The 20,886-nt window shown below is 42.5% G+C and overlaps 1 protein-coding gene across 7 annotated transcripts in view; it reads right to left on the minus strand.

Annotated features, from left to right (window-relative positions):
• CIT (citron rho-interacting serine/threonine kinase) overlaps positions 1-20,886 on the minus strand; it is a 166,940-nt gene that overhangs the window by 131,095 nt on the left and 14,959 nt on the right. For all 7 annotated transcript variants that reach the window (XM_059408549.1, XM_059408554.1, XM_059408553.1 and 4 more), the window contains exons 5-7: positions 16,937-17,038; positions 4,186-4,328; positions 3,368-3,461 (exon numbers count right to left, since the gene is read on the minus strand). In XM_059408549.1, coding sequence (XP_059264532.1) covers positions 3,368-3,461; positions 4,186-4,328; positions 16,937-17,038 — 339 coding nt within the window. The remainder of the gene's footprint in view (positions 1-3,367; positions 3,462-4,185; positions 4,329-16,936; positions 17,039-20,886) is intronic.

The following is a 20,886-nucleotide window of genomic DNA, read 5'->3' on the forward strand; positions in this document are numbered from 1 at the left end:
CTATTTTTTAAGTAATCTCTACTCCCAGCACAGGGTTCGAACCCATGACCCTGAGATCAAGACTCACATGCTCTACCTACTGAGCCAGCGGGGGGCCATTGCTATATGGGTCTTTATTGACCATCTCCTTCCAAAGGTTTGTGTGACAGCTGAATGAGACAGGTTGGAAGATTTTGCTATTTGCCACTCGTTGAGAGTCAACTAAGGTGAAATGGGTAGCCTTAGGGCACAGAGTGAGTGGATGGCCCGATTTAGCTAGACACCCAAACCTCTGGGCAGTACAGTTCCCCACTGTTTCTAAGAATGCTTCAAAGCAACATGCTAAGAAGCCTGAAATAATGACAGTGGAAAATGGAAAACCCAATAATCCCAAAGTCCCAAATGGCTAAATTCATAGATAATGTTTGAGAGTAGTAGGGAAAAGATTGATTTTGGATGAGTAACATACATGAGTTTCAGTAAACGTAGATTATATTTCATATATTTTGAGTACAAAAAAAAAACATTTAGAACTCCTTTAGGCCTATAAAACATTCTACTTAAAAGAGACACATGTTGGGGGACACCTGGGTGGCTCAGTCAGTTAAACGTCTCCCTTCCATTCAGGTCATGATCCCTGGGGTCCTGGAATCGAGTCCCACATCAGGCTCTCTGCTCAGCGGGGAACCTGCTTCTCCCTTTACCTCTGCCTGCTGCTCTACCTACTCTCTCACTCTGATAAATAAATAAAATAAAATCTTTTAATTAAAAAAAAGAGAGAAAGTGTGTGACACATGTTGGGATGCCTGGGTGACTCAGCCAGTTGAACGTCTGAGTCTTGGTTTTGGCTGAGGTCATGATCTCAAGGTGGTGATACTGAGCCCCACAAGGGGCAACGGGCTCTGTGCTCACTGCAGAGTCTGCCTGAGATTCTTTCCCCTTCTTTCTCTCTCCCCCTCTCTTCTTCCCCTGGACACACTCTCTCTCAAATAAAATCTTTAAAAAAGTTTAACCCACTTCCATTGATCAAAAAATAAATGAAACAAGATGGGATTGGGAGGGAGACAAACCATAAGTGACTCTTAATCTCACAAAACAAACTAAGGGTTGCTGGGGGGAGGCGGGTTGGGATAGGGTGTGGAGTTATGGACACTGGAGAGAGTGAGTGCTGTGAAGTGTGTAAACCTGGCGATTCACAGACCCATACCCCTGGGGATAAAAATATATTATATGTTTATTAAAAATAAATAATTTAGTTAAAAAATATTTTTAAAAAAGTATAATTCTATATTCATACTTGATTTCATCTAGACTGTAGATTAATCAAAAGGCCTTTTCACTTAAAACAATATTAAAAATTCCTTGCTATGTGCTTGTCACATTTTGGCCCTAAAAGCACAAATTTCTGGAGAGGCGATTCTTCCTCCAAGAGAAGAGGAGGTGCACACCTCCCAAGGATGCAGGACTGAGTGGCTTTTCTCCTTCACCAGAATAATCAGGGGTTGAGCAATGAGCTGCAAATAAACCCGAGTGACTCTGGAAGGCTCCGCGCCTGAAGTGAAGGTTGTTCCAATTAGAAGAACTGAAAAGGGATAGTCTGAAGCACTGAAAAACAGAAACCTGAAATGAATGAAAGTCCACTCTCTCCACTTGGGGCTCAGAAGAGAGTGAGTGATTCTAGATGCAGGGATGGAACTTACTCCATTACTCCTTTAATAAGCAGAGACTTTGGATCTTAATCTAGTTTTCCAAGTAGGTATTCTTATCGTGAATACCTACAGCCGGCTCTCATTAATAAGCTGTCTGATGTTTCTCAATCGACTTGGGATGGTTCTCAACCAGGGATGATTTTGTCTCCGATGGAACCTTCTGCCATACCTGGAGACATTTCTGGTTTTCACAGCTGGAGGAGGGGGTGTTATTGGCATCTAGTAGATAGAGGCCAGGAATGTAGCTAAATATCCTATAATACACAGGATAGCCCCCCTAATAAAGAACTATCCAGGGCAAAACATCAGTGGTCAGTGTCAATGGCATCAGAGCTGACCATGTATCTATGCTTCAATTATTAGACCATGTATCCATGCTTCAGTTTATTTCTAGATGCATGAGTTTATCAAGGTCACCCACGCAATATACTAGTTTTTGAATCCTAGATGATAACCCTTTCCATTACTTAACTTTTTTCCTGTGTTTTATTCCACTAGATTCAACAACCAAGTTTTCATGCCTGTTTCTGCACTGCCCTTTTTTAAGACATAAAATGTTTTGATCCTATAATTTAATTCTCATTGTAATGATCAAGTGGAATCGATTACAAGAACATAATGGGGTGGCAGGAGAAACAGTGCCTAGAGAGACTGTTTTTCCAAGGATCTGAACACCAAGTAAAAGTATCTCAAGTAGGCCTCCAGTCTGCCAAACAGGGAAGCCAGAGCCTGGAGTGCAAAGAGTTAACATAACCCCAAACTTTTTTCTAATATCAACCTGATAACACCTACCTTTCCTCCAAGGAACTTGAGGAAAAAAAGCAATTTTACATATTTCCCTTTATAAGTACTGAATTTTCAGAGGTTGGGAAGAGGGGCATTTTACAGAGTAACCTCCCTAACCACTTAATTTGTGCATTTTAACTAGAATCAGTATTTTACTGAGAAAGAATGAAAAGCCTTGTTCCTAAAAATTTGACCAAATGGGTCAGTTGAAAAATAAGTTTTAAGATCTAAGTTGATTTTTCTATTAGACCTACCAGTGTTTTGAACAAATGACATGACAGTTCACTTCAGTATGTACCAATTTCATTAGGGTTTGTTTTTAAATCTATGTACTTTTTTTTTTTTACTTTGTCATCTTTTCCCTCAAGTATTCTTGCTCTTGATCTCAGAAGGTACCCTCTTGCCTTCTTATTTAGCATGGGAAATACAGCTTAATTTTTACCAGAGATCCAGGACTTCAGAATGACATTTTGAGCGGTTAGTTCTTAATGCTTAAGGATATTTGGTTCAAATGTGCCAGTGATTTCTTTCAACTTTGCTGAATAGAAAATAAAGATGTGAAATAAATGAGATTACAGAAGACAATCTGTAATAAGGAAAATGAAAAGAAAAAAAAAGTGAGCATTTTTCCCTTTATGCTTTAACCAAACCATAAGGATGCTCCTAAAAATGTTTTGTAGGGTATTAACAGATAGGGTGCCAAGGTCAAGCAAGTCTGGGAAATAGCTCTATGCCCCCATCCCACTTCCACCCCTGGAGAAATCATGTCATACACTCGCAGCTGAAGATTCCAAAACATCACTCAATGTTATCCCATATTTTCCAAACTTATGAGGACCACAGAACCCTTTGTAGCACAATCTCTATTAAGCTATCTTAGTCCATTTTGTTACCATCTTATTTGAGTTCATTTTAGCCGCTGATCCGAAATCCACAAGCTTGATGTGTCCTGTTCGGTCAATGAGAATATTCTCGGGTTTGATGTCTCTAAGAAAATCAGGGCCACAAATTAGTGTTGTCTTCTCCATGCAAATCAGCAAGCAACTGCTAACCTCGGATATTGATTCAGCCAACCATCTCAGTGTCTAGATTCTGCTATATAGACCTCCCTATTTATAGATATAAATAATAAGCAAATATTCTGCAAAAAAAAATTTAAGTAAGAAAAAGGAGGAGGAGAAGGAGGAAGAGAAAGGGAAGGAGAAGGAAAGCAAAAAGGATGGAGGGAGGGAAAGGAAGCATTCTCGGGTGTACATAAAACACCATATGAGTGAGGATGTGAAGAGACACTTTTTGACTAAGGATTTGACGGAACACCTTTGTAAATTACTAATGAGTGAGGTCAGAAGTACTACTGCATGGTCTTCCATTCCTCAGTGTGCAGGTTCCTTCTGCAAATCGAATTCGTTTTTTCCACCATATAACTCAAGGAACCCATGCAAGAGTTCTCAGTCTTATCAGCTACATTCACAGATCTTATTAGCAAACTTGAAAACGTTATAATTCGAGATCTATTTCACTGTTGAATGGGTAAAGCTGAAATGTCTGCCTCTCTGGAAAATATACTTTCAGCCAGTTGCAGTTAAGACGGGTTAAAATTTGGATGGAGCATCATTTTGAAGCTGAATTTATTCATCTATTCACTCCATTGTGGGAATTCTTAGGTGATACGGATAAATTCTCAGTACACTTACCAGAGAGTCTCACTTACCGATGTACATATCCCATCTGATGAACACTGTGAACAGCCAAAATCAGTTCGGCTAGGTAAAACTGAATCATATTTTCATCTAATTGGTCCTCATATCTATTCAAAAGTGACAGCAAGTCGCCTCCAGGCTGATATTCCATGACCTGTAGAGAATGCCAAAGTTATTAATTCTTCATACACCCCCAAAAAAGGAACATCTCAATTAGAGCCTCAAATGCTGCTTGACGCATTATAATTACAATGTCTCCACAAAGCTACCAAGATGTGGGAGACATACTGTAAGCCTTGTAGGGTGAGGTCCCTGCCCTAAGGAAATTACATCTGATACCCAAGAGAATCAATATAATGAAAGACTAATCCCAGACACCATGCACAATGTTTGCAAGGCAAGCTTGAAAAGTTGAATTAAATCCACCCACTCACCCACCCACCCAAGTCGACACCCCAGACATTCCCTAGGATCAGGTACACAGTGTAGATGGAAATTGCTAGAGGGCAACAAACCCTCCAGTATCCTTTTTGCATTTCTCTCAGCACCCAGCAGACTAGAGAAGGCAAGCAATAAATATGATACAATCTTTTCCTGCAACAGTCATCTGACCATTTCTATTAAAAATTTAAATGTGAGCATACTCTCTGACATCATAATTCCACTTCTGACAATTTGTTTTACAGGAACTTAGAGTAGTTTGTAGATCGATAGATACATAGATTCACTGTAGCACTGTTTTTAACACAGGGGAAGAAAAGCCTGTGAATCACCCAAACATCCATCATTAAGAAACTGCTGAAATATGGTATATCTTAATAATGGGAGACGTTGTAGATATCAAAAATGAACAGAATCAATCTATTCATACATCTGTGGAAAGCTGCCCACGATAATAAAAAGCGACATCCTAATACGGGATAAAGTACAACCTCCTTTTCGTGACAAAAAAAAATTACGTTTGTTAAATACATACATAGGGATAAAGTCCGGAAAAAGAATATAGGGACGCCTGGGTGGCTCATTCCATTGAGTTTCCGGCTCTTGATTTCAGCTCAGGTCATGATCTCAGGGTCGTGAGAATGAACCCTGCCTTCCGGCTCTGCGCTCAGTGAAGGGGTCTACTTGCGCCTCTCCCTCTGCTCCCCCCACCCCCACGTCCAACGCTCACTCTAATAAATAAATAAAATCTTAGGAAAAAAGAATATAAAGTACAGCCACAAGGAAAATGTCCGATTAGCAAAAAATTTCTTCCATTCCAAGGAACTGAAATCCTTCCTCCTTCTGATGATAACTGAGTATGATATTCTGAGTCAACAGACGGCGTTGAGGCCAATTTGCCCAGGAGGCTTCAAACCACAGCCTGGTGACTTCAGCTCTCTGCCCTTCAGTGTCACCGGCTATAGAATGGGATGGGACAAATTGTCTCACAATACTGTGCCTGGCACCAAGGAGTTCCTCCACTGCTGGTCAAGAACCTTCCTTTCTCACCCTTGGCTATGTAATCCTTCCCTCTCTGGCTAGGAGAAGCTGGGACACGTTTCGATCATCTTTGCAGTCATGTCAACCCTTACTCAATTCTCTTCCTGTCCTTTGCTCTGATTTCCCATTTTGTGAGCGATGCTATAAATATCTTTTGTTTTAAGTTGTCTCAAATCCTTTCTGGAAAGTGGCAAGATCCAAATAAACATCTTAAAAAAAAAAAAAAAATACTAAATCTCTCCAACTACTGCATTCCAGAAGCCAATTTTGGGATGTGAATTCTCTCCATCCTCCTCCAAACTCCTGTTTGCTTTTGGTCCAGAATTAGAAGAAAGCTCCAGTCAAGTGAGACACTGAGCATCTGCACATATCCTCAGAGGTCGTAGGCTGGCCCAGTAAAGATTCTGCCCAGCACCAAGTGAACCCCACATCAGAGACCCTTGGGGGAGCCAGGGACCCACATGTCCTCCCGAAGGGCTCTGTATCATCTGGGAGTCTCCCCCATTCACATGACATCCTGCAAGGAGCGGAGAGTCAACCAGATACTGGACAATTTGTAGAGTAAGGTTCCATTTCCACTGCAATTGCAGGAAAAATTTTTATGAACCCACAAGAAGAGACACACTTAGAAGGGGTAACTGCTAAAATGCAGACTTTATTTCCCCCAAAATTCACAGCAGATTGAAAGCTACCAGTCCCAGCCCTAGAAGAGCCTGCAGGAGCCACCTGGCTGCCTTAAAGCTCACCCACTCATCCCAACCTGGTTCTTTATAGGACCTGGATATGTGGGTGAATGCCAATTTTTACGTCTGTTTTAAATATATATTGCCATCAAAAAGGTCTTAAATATAAAAAAAAAAATTCACCAATAACAACAGAAGTACTCGTGCTTTTAGAATGGAAACATCTTAAAATAAGAACAATGCATATTTATGACGACACATCACAGTTATAAAATGTTCTAACCTGACTCTATTAAAGATGTGTGAATAAGAAATGCCTTGTAAGTCTGAGGATGACAAAGTCAAACAGATAGCACCACTGGCAACATTTAAGAGCTCACAAACTGACCACTATTTAATACTTCACAACTATTCCTGAAGATTCTATTTTGAAGTGACCAGTAAAATAGTTCAGAAAAGAAGAACCATCTCTTAAAAGGCAAAAGATACGTATTCTTTGCTCCTATTCAGAAGGTCCAATTTCCTGAGCTAAAAACCCCCGCCAAAAGTAGATTAGTCTTTTCTGAGTCAAACAACTTTTCATTTCTTCAAAACCAGGGTTGATTGAGAAGACAAGCGACAAAAATTACAACAGCTGCTAGGCAGCAGGCTCCACAACATGGGACAAAATAGGCACGAAATGACAAACCTCTAAATAGACTGGGTCCTTATCAAAGACTAATCAAACTTGACCCACCGACACGATTCCACATTACCATACTAAAAATTCCAAGCGCCCGCCATTTGAGAACTTAATCTGGAAATTTACTGAGCAAATTTGGCTGTCCCACGATGTTCACTTCTACTCTAAAACCATCCTACTAGGGTAGAGTTGCCCATTCTGTTATGAACGGAGCCCATGGGGAATATGGCTTGTGTGTGGCCAACCCAAGATGACACCATCATCTTGCTGTTGAGCTTAGACATACAGTGAAGAACACGACTTGGACAGTTTCAGAAAATGGCACCAAGTCAAGAGGTTCCAAAAACATCATCAAAGGTCAAAAACTAAGTCTTCAAGTCTCCATTCGATGACTTGCTATGAACAAAATACCAGGGTCAGCAGAACACTATAAACAATTTAGGGCCCAAGTCACCACCCAGGCTATGCCAGACAATTCATTCACAGGACCTGGTTTTGTCCAAAAGCATGACTCCGTCCCAGACTTTAACCACTCAGAGTTGCCTGGTAAGGCGCTGTCCCCCAAAAATGTGGCTTCTTACCTAATGAACCTGGTAAATCCTCGAGGACAGGGCTTATCAAACCTGCCTGCCCAACTGAATTACCTAAGGAACTACTTTTTAAAAAATAAACATATTCATCTGGGGCGGCCTGGGTTGCTCAGTCAATAAGTGTCTGCCTTCGGCTCAGGTTATGATCCCAGGGTCCTGAGTTCAAGACCCACATCGGGCTCACCACTCAGCAAGAAGCCTGCTTCTCCCTCTCCCACTCCCCCTGCTTGTGTTCCCTCTTTCGCTGTGTCTCTATTAAATAAATAAAATCCTTAAAATAAAATAAAACACATTCAGCAAAAAAAAATTGAGTGCCTGCTATGTGTCAGGCACTGTTCTAGATACTAGGAAAACAGCAGAGACTATAACAAACAAATCTCTGGCCTTCATGGGGCTGGAATTCTAGTGGCATCAACAAGAGTAAACATGAAACAGACTGAAAGGGTAAAGTGTGTCTCACTCCCATCCCAACCATTCAGGGAGCCTGTTAAAAATCCCAGGGACCCTGCGTGAGGTGCAGAAATGTGCATTTTTAGGGAGCACTCCAGGTGATTCTGAAACGACTAGCACAGTGCTGATGAAGGTGTAGAGACAAAGCTGTTCCTGGATTCCATCCACCAGATGAAAAGTTTCTACAGCAGAGGAGCCCTGAATCTAGCCGACACTCCTGATGCTTGCGGTTTTCTTCAGTGACTACCTGGACATGACAGGACGTGCCTACCTCGCCAGGATCACCGGCAACAAAGGGCCGGAAAGAAACTGGTCCATTGGCCCATTAGCATAGAGGCAACCATCCCGCACAGAAGGATGCGTGGGGTCCCTGCCCACATCGAGCAGCTGCAGGTCACCCGAACGGCAATCACCGAGGCACAGTAATCAAAGGCCGGGGAGCCAGGAGGAGGAAAGAGCCCTACAGTGAAACAGTCCTAAACAATGTGATCACCCTGCAGATGGTGGAGAAGGCCCAGCAGCTGACAGACAAGGCTGGCTTGGAGCTATAACGGACTTGCTCTTTTAAAGCAAAGGCATTCAGGCCAACAGAGACAAACCCTGCTAATGGCACAGCTGCAGATGCTAATTAAAGGGCAAATCTTACATGGGTTCGGTTTTGGAAGGAGCGGCGGCTTCTCTGCGGGTGATCACACTACGCCCCCAAGAACAGGGATGCCAGTGCCCATCAGTTGTGTGGCATTCAAAACAAAGGACAAAACTCTGTGTGTGTGTGTGTGTGTGTGTGTGTACCACATGCACATCCATACAGACTTGCATGCACACATATCCATATGCAGGGAGGGGGTGAGTAGTTAATAGTTCTTGTACTCTACTCCAATCTGCATGGGGTGTCATTAGAGACCCGCTGTGCTGGCCACCCCTCTAGCAGCGTGCCCTTGAAATGCTTGCACTACAATCAGCATGCCTGAAAGTACCATGGAAATGTAACAATGCTATTGGCATCATTCACTGCCCTGCACCACTGTTCCTGATCTTTGGCATTGGAAAGGAAGGAAGGGATCCTCGAAGCGGAGTTATCCCTGACAGAGACCCTAAATTATTCCTCTTGAAGGACAAGGTCACCAAGAGAAAAGGAGAGAAGACCCTTTGTTTCAGAAAATACAAATCCCAGCCTGACTCATTCGTCTATTCAAAAGATCCTCATTGAGTGTGGAATCATCCAGAGCCTTGGCGAGACACAGATAGCGCACTCAAACCAGGCAACTGAGGACAGGGTTAATGAAGCATCCGGCAGTGGTGAAGAATCCCCGTGCCAGTTAACAGCAAGGGAATAGGTACCACTCCTTGACCTCAAAGAGTCATGGGCAAGAAACAGGATCTCAGGATCTTCACTACTGCGGACGGAACGAAAGGAAGAAGCAGTACCCAGAAATGAGCTGTAGCTATAGCCACAGGACCAGTGTTTTCTATGTGGGGTTCCCCAGACCAGCACCAGCAGCTGGGACCTGGTTGCAAAATCTTGGGCCCCATCCTAGACTTACTAAACCAGAAACTGTGATCGTGGAACCAAACGAACTGGAACAATGGAATGGAATTGTGACTTTTTTTTTTTTTTGCGATTTTTTTTATAGACATATAATATATTTTTATCCCCAGGGGTACAGGTCTGTGAATCGCCAGGTTTACACACTTCACCATAGAACATACCCTCCCCAATGTCCATAACCCCACCCCCCTTCTCCCAACCCCCCTTTCCCCAGCAACCCTCAATGAAACTAGGAGCTCATTCTTTGAAAGAATTAATAAGATTGATAAACCCCTGGCCAGACTTATCAAAAAGAAAAGAGAAAGGACCCAAATAAATAAAATCATGAATGAAAGAGGAGAGATCACAACCAACACCAAAGAAATACAGACAATTATAAGAACATACTATGGAATTGTGACTCTTAGAACTCTAAACACATTCACTTGAAATATGCCTCCAAAGAGCAGGACACAAAAAAACAACCGTTTTGAAGATGCAAAAAACCACCCACCCCCCGCCAGGGCAATAACACACTGGGCAAATGACCTGGGGTCAATCAGAGGCATCAATATCTCACTTCGCTAATGAGAACATTGAAACCAAAAAGGCCGATGACTCCAGAGAGACCAACCAAGGAACAGTAATAAAACAAGAACCTATATTCTAGCAACAGCTTCCTTCCGATGGGCAGCCAACTCCCAAACCCTGGCTTCCCCAGCAACAACATGTGAATATGCTGGTGAGTTTTGAGACGTGCCTGAAAACTGGATAATCTTATCCAAGAGATCAAAACAGCACATGTCTCACTGTCAAAACTATCATAAGCTGCCACATTTCACTAAAATAAACAATGAGGTTCTATTTGTTAACTCTCTCCAGGCTCCCAGTCACAGCACGGGCTGCTGTTTATGCAGGCCACGAGGTCACTGCCTAGAAAGCACTAACCTCCAGATTGTTCCTCACCGGAAGGAGATACCCCACACGTGACTGCGCAACCTTTGGTGGAAAGCGAGACAGGAAATATAAAGAACTGATGCCAAGTAGGACCTCACGGCCAGGGTCAGACTGGCAGTGCTCTGGGGTGTAACAGTGTCATGTAATGGGTACAGGAGATGGATCCTGTACAGGAGATGGATCTAGGGGGCCTGGCTTCAAAACCCAGATCTATCTTTTATTACCTGCAAAACAGACTATAACTTGCCCCCCAAGTCCACTCTTCCATGGATTCCCTTGGCCATGCAGCTAGCTGGCACAGAAATGAGGGCATGTGATGAAGTTCTGGTCCACAAAATAGGAGAGGAAATGATGTGTCCCAATTCCATACCATGCTATGTTAAAGGAGTTTTCTTGTTGTGCTCTCCACCCCTTTCTCCTGCCAGCCAGGGGAAACAAGAACATCAAATGCCCAGCTCTAACCATGTCAAGGGGACAACATCTTAAGGGATAAGGAGCCATAAGATAGAAGGAACCTGAGTCCCTGAATTATCACATACAACAGAACTGCTCCATCGGTCTGGGCTGGGTTTTTGTTCTTTTTGCTATAGTAGCTTAGCCTATACCTTAATTAATACATCCTATGTGCAACTGAGGAAGAAAAATTTGGAATGAACAGAGAGAAGTTAATATAAGGCCACTGGAAGGAAAGAAGATTCATAGGTCAGTTATAGGCTCAGAGCAAGGGCAGCCTGAAAAGACCCACAGCATGAGAGCAAAATAAGTCAATCAGAGAAAGAAAATTATCATATGATCTCCCTGATATGAGGAATTTGAGAGGCAAAGTGGGGGGTTTGGGGGGAAGGAAAGTAAAAAAAAATGAAATAAGATGGGATTGGGAGGGAGACAAACCATAAGAGACTCTTAATCTCACAAAACAAATTGAGGGTTGCTGGGGGGAGGTGGGAATGGAGAGGGTGGTTGCGTTATGGACACTGTGGAGGGTATATGCTATGGTGAGTGCTGTGAAGTGTGTAAGCCTGACAATACACAGACCTGTACTGGGGCAAATAATACATTATATGTTAATTTTTTTAAAAAAAGCAAAAAAAAAAAAAAAAGACCCACAGCATGAAAAACATCAGTATAAAGCCAGCAACCTTTAAGAATCTCACAAAGCATTTAGATGCAACAATACTACATATAATGAGTTACAAAACAATGTTTTCTTTGTAAAGATCGGCTCCTTCCTGGAAGGACACTGGTGAAGGCATCTGTTATATGGAACTGAACAGATTTCATCATGAACCAGATCAACAAAGCGCTGTTTCTATGGGCTGCCTGCCAGAATACAGAACTAGCCTTGTTATATGGAATCAGACATTAACAATACAATGGGCTTCATAACAATTTTCTTTTTTTTTTAACAATTTTCTATATACCAGAAATTGGCAAGATGGTTTCATTGGTATATAATGACAAATAGGAAATTTTTAACCATCAAATTTCAAAGGGATCCAAGTTCAATTTCCTTGCATTGCACTCCCAATTTTGAAAATCCCACTGGATCTAACTTGAATTACATACTTTAGAGAATAAAATTTACACTCTTAATGTGTCATTTCCATAACACAATAAGTTAATCTGTATGTAAATCAATTTCTGTGAAATTAATCATACGTTCTTCCAATAAATGCTTCTTAAGCATTTACTTGGAGAAGCCTACTGGAAGCAAGGGAAACATAATCCCTCCCTTCATGGAGGGAGTAGCCTGGTGGGGGAGCCCAACACCCACCCATGAAGAGGAGGTACAGGGTGCTACGAGTCCACAGCCAGAAGGGCATCCCTCCCACAAGTAGAGGGGTCAGGAAGAGTTTCTGGAAGAAGTGACATCGAGTCCAAGCTCAGAAGGAGAAAAAGGAGTTAGCCCGGGAAATAGGGAAAGAGGGAATGGCATGGAGAAAGGTCAGAGGCCAGTTCAAAGGACCAAAGGAAGTTCAAGATGAATGTAAAGTGCAAAGAGAGGGGTGCCAACGTGGCTCAGTCAGTTAAGTATCTGGCTCTTGGATTCACATCATGATCTCAGGGTTGGGAGATCAAGCCCAGTATCAGGCTCCACAGGTTCCACACTGAGCATTGAGCTGCTTAAGATTTTCTCCTCCCTGGGCTGCCTGCGTGGCTCAGTCAGTTAGGCATCCAAATCTTGATTTTGGCTCAGGTCATGAGCTCGGGGTGTGAGATCAAGGCCCACAGTGGGCTCTGTGCCCAGGGGGAGTGTGCTTGAGTCTTTCTCTCTCCTCTCCTTCTCCCCTAGCCCCACCCCCAGCAAAATAAATAAATAAATCTTTAAAAATTAAAATATATTCTCTTCCTCCTCCTCTGTCCCTCCTCCTGCCCCCAGCTCTCACAATCTCTTAAAATATAAAAGTTAATTAATTAAAATCAAAGGAGAGAAAAGGTAAGCAACAAGCCTGGCAGTATATATGAAAAAGGCCTTGTAAACCACATGGAAGAGTCTGGATTTCATCCAGAGGGCAGCAGGGAGTCTTACAGGGTTTTAACAGCGGATGACTTGGCTGCAGTGTGTAGAAGACCTGGGGGAAGGGCAAGACAGATGGCAGGGAGAACACTTAGGAGGTTACTGCAGTAATGCAGACAAAAGAAGATGGCGGCCAGAACTCACTGGGGAGAAGCAAGAAGCAAGAATGGAGAGAAGAGAATTTGAGAAATACATAGGACACCAAATCCGATTTCTTTTATTCACTGATTTTTAAATGTATCTTCAATTACACTGCATTTGCATTACAAATGAATGGTTAACTGCCAGGGAGTTCATTATGATTTGTATGCTTTCCCTGAATTTCAAAGGTTTGGTGATCTGTAAGGGGTCAATAGGTAACAGTGGGATTCCAGAACTTCATGATGCCCATAAAGACCTACAGTCCTCTTGTGACAGAATGTACTTCCAGACTTAGAGACGCTGAGATTTTAGAAAGAAAAAATGGTGTGTATACTTTGGATTATGTAACAACCTCGGGTAGGGCTTGGGATATCACCCTGTAATCAAATGCATTCACAATTTTGAGGCAAAATGTATGAAAAGTCACTCTAAATGGAATGAAGATGAGATTCAGGTCAGGTTTTGCTACAGAGTTCACGTCAAGTTTTGCTGCCAAATAGTAACAAAAGAACTTGAGGTTATTCAGAACTCTGGGTATTTCGAAATTGTAGATAAGGCATGGTGGATCTATAATCGTATCTTAGTTCCTATGCGGAGTTTGGATATTTATGAGAAAACTGTGCCCTTAGCAAGCATTTTACTCCAAATTACCAACGTACTTGAGAAGAGAATGCAGACAAGGAAACAATTACAAGATTCCATCAGCGATACCCAACAGAGCTACTAAAGAAAGGTGTAAAAATGTCATTATAGCCAGGTATCAATGTGCTGAGGCAACTGGAATTCTAGAAAACAGCTGTTTTAAGAGCATTCCTATCTTGTAAGATGGCGGCTAAAGAACCAGAGAAGATGGGCATTAAGCTCAAAATGCTGATGTCAGTGGTGAAATCCAGATGGAAACCCCACAGTCAAAAGACCCAAAAAAGGAAGCTTCCTGCCCCTGGGAGATGTCTTAGCAGAGGAGCAGCTGACACTCCCAATCCACGAGATATTCCACAAGGCTGTATCCAAGAGGAAGTCCACAGCAGCGAATTCCACAATTAAAAAGAAAGGGAAGTTCCACCAATGGGACAAAGCCAATTGGCAGGGAGAAAAATGGCGGCCCCAAAAAGATTAAAATTTTTGAAATGACCCAGTATTACCCTCTTGAAGATGCACTTTGAAAAGTGTTGTGCCATGAAGAACAAAAATAGAAACAAAAGCTACTAGTCAACACGAAGGAAACTATGAGTCAGTAACACTGCCAGGGCCCCTCCAGGCATCCTCATTGGCCACCATGGAGACAAGCAGTGAGCTCCTTGAAGCCACTGGGCAGTGGCTTGACCAGCAGTTGTCATCAGTTACACAGAATGCTCAGAACTGGTCATCACCTCTACCAAAACTGACTTAAGATTCCCAAGGCATCTCAACAATACTGACTCTGAAGAGAAGGCATGAGCCTGGGCCTTAAGAAGACGAGGCCTTCAACCCAGATGGAGAGGAACACAAGCTTATAGGTCGGCGTGAGGCAAACCAGAAAACTGTGGACTCAACGTTTGCCAAAAATCGGGGCCCTTGCTAGTTCCAGGACTGCCCATGTTCTGTATTGTCTTGAACACAAAAAGGATTGTTTGCAGAGATGAAGTTAAAACATCCAAAACAACACTAACATACAAATAAATCCCTGCTGTTTCAAGGGATCTTCTTTTCTGAGAGCTAATGAAGAAGTCTGTTAATATACCCAAACATGAGGGACTCTAGAAGACACAGAGAGCTCAAAGCAAATGTTGTGTATGCAAGAAATATCCTAGAAGGTCAATGAGTCTGAAACACCCCAAGGTCAGTTATGAAAGTCAGGGATCCAAGCCCCATATCTCAAGGAAAGAAAGGTTCGAAGACAATATTCAAGGAAAGGAACCTTCAGGCCCTAAACAACAGGCACAGTGTTGCTCCTCAAGAAGCGTGTGGTTAGTGCAAGGCCAGTCTCTCAACACATCTGTATGAAAACGACCTGCTCAGAAGGCTGGGTAGAGCTTGCAGGGGAGGGGTCTTCTCTACCCAGCACTGGGCTCTCAACTGGTATGAAACCACACTAATCACTGTTTATTATAGGTCAGAGATAAATGCAATAAAGTCCCCCAAAACAATCCCATGGAAGTTCAAGGTAAATACCCTTCTCTCTTTTGTGAGTCTCTATAAAAGATCCTCTCCATTCAATGTAATAGGATAGTCTTGTTTGAAGGGCTGAATCAGGAACAAAAATTGTTTCTGGGATACATTTTTTTTTTCCTTTAGGAATCTAAACCCCCAAGAACCTAAACAGGGCCTCTAAATGAATTTTAGCCTTGTATACGCTATGTTACACATATATCAGAAATACTATGGCATTGTTCAAAAGAATAAGGCAGATCTGGGGGAGGTGGGTAGGGGGGTGGGGTAACTGGGTGTTGGTCATTAAGGAGGTCACGTGATGTAATGAGCACTAGGTGTTCTATGCAACTGATGAATCACTGACCTCTACCTCTGAAACTAATAATACATTATATGTTAACTAATTGAATGTAAACAAAAAATAATTTAAGAAAAGAAAGCTGCAGAAGGGAGGAGTTCCCCTTCCCAAATTCATTTACAAGTAACTGCAAAATTCTATAACTACCATCTGAATCACATCTAACACTCAAATGTTTAATGATATCAAAGCACGGAATAAACAAAACAAGGTGTGACGTGCCTCCATGTGTCACACTGCCACAGACAAAGGCAAAAATAAATGTCAGAAGTAACAAAATATTGACTAATTTTTAAAAGAATAAAAAAAAAAAAGAAGGAGGCAGATATGTGTGTATGTGCTGACATGGAAAGATGTTGCGGGTAAATTGCTGAAAGGCAAAAAGCAAGCTGAAGAGCAGAGTAGAGAGTAATATACAATTTCGTAAAACAAACTATATACATGTGTTATAAATGCAGACATAGAAGTGTTTTTTTCATTAGAGTCAGGAAAAACATACATAACCATCAATACATTTCCTTAAGGGAAAGGATTAGAAAGAAAGGTAAAGAACATTCTCTTCTATTTCATACATTCTGCCATGTTTGCATTTTCTCAAAATCACAATGTACTGGGGAGCCTGGATGGCTCAGTGGGTTAAAGCCTCTGCCTTCGACTCAGGTCATGATCCCAGGGTCCTCGGATCGAGCCCCACATCGGACTCTCTGCTCAGCGGGAAACCTGCTTCCCCCTAACCTCTCTGCCTGCCTCTCTGCCTACTTGTGATCTCTGTCTGTCAAATAAATAAATAAAATCTAAAAAAAAAAATCACAATGTACTTAGTTTTTAAAAATTAAAAAGTTTAATGACTTTCACTAGGTTTAGTGGTGATCATCTCACAACATAGACAAATACTGAATCATTATGTTGTACACCTAAACTATTAAGATATTATATGTCAATTATGACCCCCCAAAAAAATTAAAGCAAGATTCTAAGCTATTAAAGGTTAAATCAGATTATTCTCAAATAATTGACTTCTCATTATTGCCCTTTAAGCCACAGCTATAATACCCAACAAAGATGGGGCCATCTCTAAATGGACTGGCCGTTAATCTTTAGGACAAAGAGAACAGGAAGATACCTCAAAGTCAGGAAAGCAACTCGACAGATCATATGGGCAAGACCCACATCCAGTTCTACATCTGCAATATCTGAGTGTCAGCCCTGGACTAATTCTAAAGAGATGGATGAAAAGACTCACCAGATAGAGGTTATTTTTGTCCTGAAAGGCGTACTGTAACTGGGGGATCCAAGGGCTTGTGCTCCGAGATAATATGTTCCGTTCTTCCTCAAAAAATGAAACCTAGGGGAAAAAGAAACTCTTTAGACAATTACAATAGCATTGGGGCAGAGTAGGGAGATGCCCTATCCTCTCTCTACAAGCCAAAACCGATGTCTCTAGCTTAAAAAAGAAAAATCATCCTTTAGCCCAGCACTTGACAAATTTCATTTACCTACTTTGCTCACCATTTTTGCCAGATCTGTATCTTGTCTGCCTAATTATTGACTTAACACCTCTCCTTAAAGTCAACTCACTTCTTTTAAATCTAAATATCTTTCTCTTTCTCCTCTTCTTCACCTCCTCTCCCTGAACAACTCAGTCCTAAAGCCATTAGATGGAGCAGAACAGGGTAAGCATCCGTGACAGGTGTTAGGGACAGAGGCCCACAGTGGCCCAGAACAGAGTGCCCGACCCAAGCAGGGTGAGGAAGGCAGTGACCATGTATGGGGGCAGTCCAATATCGGGCCCACATAGGGTGAAGAAGGCATCCACGTGTAGGGAATGGCCTGGAACAGGGCATCTGAGCCCACCAATGGGAGAAGCAGCAACAAAGGAGACTGAATGCACACAGATGCATAAATAAGCTAAATATTAGGGGAAGAGAAGAGAGCTACACACACAGAAAGGGTGAACACTAGAATAAACTCGGGGAAGTTGGATGGGACTTGGAGATATTGGGGTGAACACACAGATGAAACAGAGAAATAAATATAAACGTAAAGTTGTGTGTGTGCATGTGTGTATGCGCACATGAGGAGGTAGGTGTATTTAGTATTTAGTACGTGTACGTGTATTCCCTGGCTCTGTCCACTGAAAGGGGTCTGGAGGCAGTGGCACCCCAACAGCAATATGGGCACCTAGTGCCCAGATCTTGGCTTCTAAATACCCTCTTACACTGAAAGTTATTGCTCGTCTTTGAGAAGTAACTGATTCCAAGGATGGGGCAGGCAAGAGCCTGAACCTCTTGTTGTACCAGAAAGCAAGAGACAACTCAAAGATGGGGAAGTGTCAAAAGACACAAAAACCAACCTAAAGAGACTCTCATGGCCCAACTTAGGGGACAGGTGGTGTATAAAAATACATAACGACAATAATGGCTTGTAACTCAATGACTTAAGCAGGAAAATGCAAATCCACGCAGCTATAAATTAATAAACAGAAAGTTATATGAGGAACAGGTGCTTCCACAGTTTGAAAGCACCTCCCTATGGAATACTAACGTAATGACGAAGCAGAAGGGGGTGACCCTACAGTGAAGCATGGCAGATATGTTAAGTGAGCATCAACATGAACATGACAAACTGAAACAAAGTCACCCACTGGGAGGCAATGAGAAGAACAGAGCATCTCGTCTGTGGCATTCCTGCCAAAGACCTAGCACCTGAACCTGAGCAACATTGGACATATCTGTATTTTACAAAATAGCTGGGTCTGTGATCTTCAGAATCACGAAGGTCATGAGAGTCCAGGGAAAACTGAGAAGCTGGTCCATGTTAAAAAAGACTAAAAACACAGGACAACTAAATGCTATGTGGGATCCTGAGCTGGACCCTTTTGTTCTAGAGGAACATGGAATGGCCAGTGGAGCAAGAACGGAGTCTTAGAACGGAGGATTAGACAGTGGTAATGCATGTGGTAATGTATTAGACAGTGGTAATGTATTAGACAGTGGTAATGTAATTTCTTTCCTGATATTGATGGCTGTATCGTGGTTCACAGGAGAGTATCCTTATTGTAGGAAATGCACAATGAAGTCTTCAGAAGTAATGGGGCATTGAGCTGGCAACGGATTTTCAAACGGCTCAGGAAGAAAAAAGTTGTTCGTACTTTCTGTTAGTTTTCCAGGTCAACTTGGCTGGGCTATACCACCCAGCTATTCAATCAAGCAGGAACCTAGGTGTTCCTGGAGAACAACAACCCAATTCCTGTAATCTCCTGCACCTGATCTGTGGCCCTTCTCCTTTCCTGGCACATAAAAGGTGTGCAGAAGGGTGCCTGGGTGGCTCAGAGGGTTAAAGCCTCTGCCTTCAACTCAGGTCATGATCTCAAGGTCCTGGGATTGGGTGTCTGTTCAGCAGGGAGCCTGCTTCCCTCTCTCTCTACCTGCCTGCCTCTCTGCCTACTTGTGATCTCTGTTTGTCAAATAAATAAATAAAATCTAAAAAAATAAAAAAATTTTTAAAAAGGTGTGCAGTGAAGGAGGTTGGCCGAACTGAAAATCCTACATCTTTACTTGCTTGCCACAGACTCTTCGTCTGATCCCTGAAGCTTCCATTAAAATAAATGGTCTCTGAGGACTCTTCTGGTTCTCACCAAGCCCTGGGCAGCTATGCTGGCTCTCCTAAGTGATCTTCCTTACAGGATGTTACCTCTTCTGTCTCCTTCTTTGGCATCTCCTTTCCCTCGCTCCGTGTGCTGGTTTTTCTCTTCTCTGCCCTAAATTCCAAAACCTTGCCATGGCTCAATTAAAGACTCTACTTTCCTTCATAGTCGCTGTCTTAAGGAATGGTTGGGTAACTTTCATTAGCTCCTGTGTGTATCTGATTGTAAAAGCCCCCAGCCCACACAGGGCACCTGGGTGGTTCTGTTGGTTAAGCCTCTACCTCTCAGTCTTGATCTCAGGGTTGGGGGTTCAAGCCCCACGCTGGGCTCCACACCTGGCGTGGAGCCTACTTTAAAAAAAAAATTAAACAGGGAGCCTGCTCCGCATCCCCCCCGCATGCTTCTCTGCCTCTTTGAGATCTCTCTGTCAAATAAATAAATAAAATCTTAAAAAAAAAAAAAAATTAAACAAACAAAATAATAATAAAATTAAAAAACTAAAAATTAAAAACCCCCAGCCCACACCTCACACAGGGTCATTGCAAGTCATTCACCTGAAGGAAGGAACACCTAGAACATCTCTATTGCTTGCCTGCAGTACAATAGATCGGATTGTTTTCTTTTTAAATGCACCACTTCCATCTACCACAAACACTGCAAAGTCAGGGCTACGTTTAATGCCTCTTCTCAAGGACCTAGAAGCACAGCACACAGAACAGGTGCTTGGTCAGTGCGTCCTGATGATAGGTGGTGGCTTGGGTATTGGGAGCTTGAGTGAGCATCTTCCATTCCCCCCACTTTCCAAATGATTTGCAACGTCCTGTCATTTCTCCTTTCGGTGAAGTCACTCATATTTCACTGCTAAACACAGGCTACATCATTCCTGGACTGACAAGCAGCCTCCTGCCCTCCACTGCTCCTTTGACTGGAGGCCACACAAAGTCACGGAGTCCTCAGACTCCGATCCCAACCTCCTCCTTCCAAAAGTATAACACCGATCCCCAACCGCCTCACAAAGTGAACAGCCATTCCGAAAAACAGTTCTTCGGGGAATGGAGAGTTACCATGTAAAAGATACAGAGTTTCTATGTGGGATGATGAGAAAGTTCTAGAAAGAGAATGGTTATGGTTGCAGGCAATGTTGTAAATGCACTTAAGACCAGTGAATTGTACCTTAAAAAGGATTAAAACAGTAAATGTTATGCTATGTATATTTTGTCACAATTAAAAAAAGGTTCTTCCTATTTCCCACAGATGACCCCCTCCCCAACCAAATGTCTCATTTCTCCCCATTTCCTAGTCCATCTGTTCTAAACCACTAAGAAGGAGGAAAAAAAAAAAAAAAAGACATGCGCGCGTACACACGCACATACGTATCTGTATAGAATTCTAGTACTCATTCCTCCAAAACATCACACACACACAGACACACACACACACTTCCACCTGCCACACTCCCGTCATGCCTCTCTGCCCAGAACCTACATTCCCTCTCAGTGGTGTGAACCTCCCCTGACTGTCCCTGGCTCACCCACATCTCTCCTCAC

This window comes from Mustela nigripes, chromosome 8, assembly GCF_022355385.1.
Source record: "Mustela nigripes isolate SB6536 chromosome 8, MUSNIG.SB6536, whole genome shotgun sequence".
Taxonomy (NCBI): domain Eukaryota; kingdom Metazoa; phylum Chordata; class Mammalia; order Carnivora; family Mustelidae; genus Mustela; species Mustela nigripes.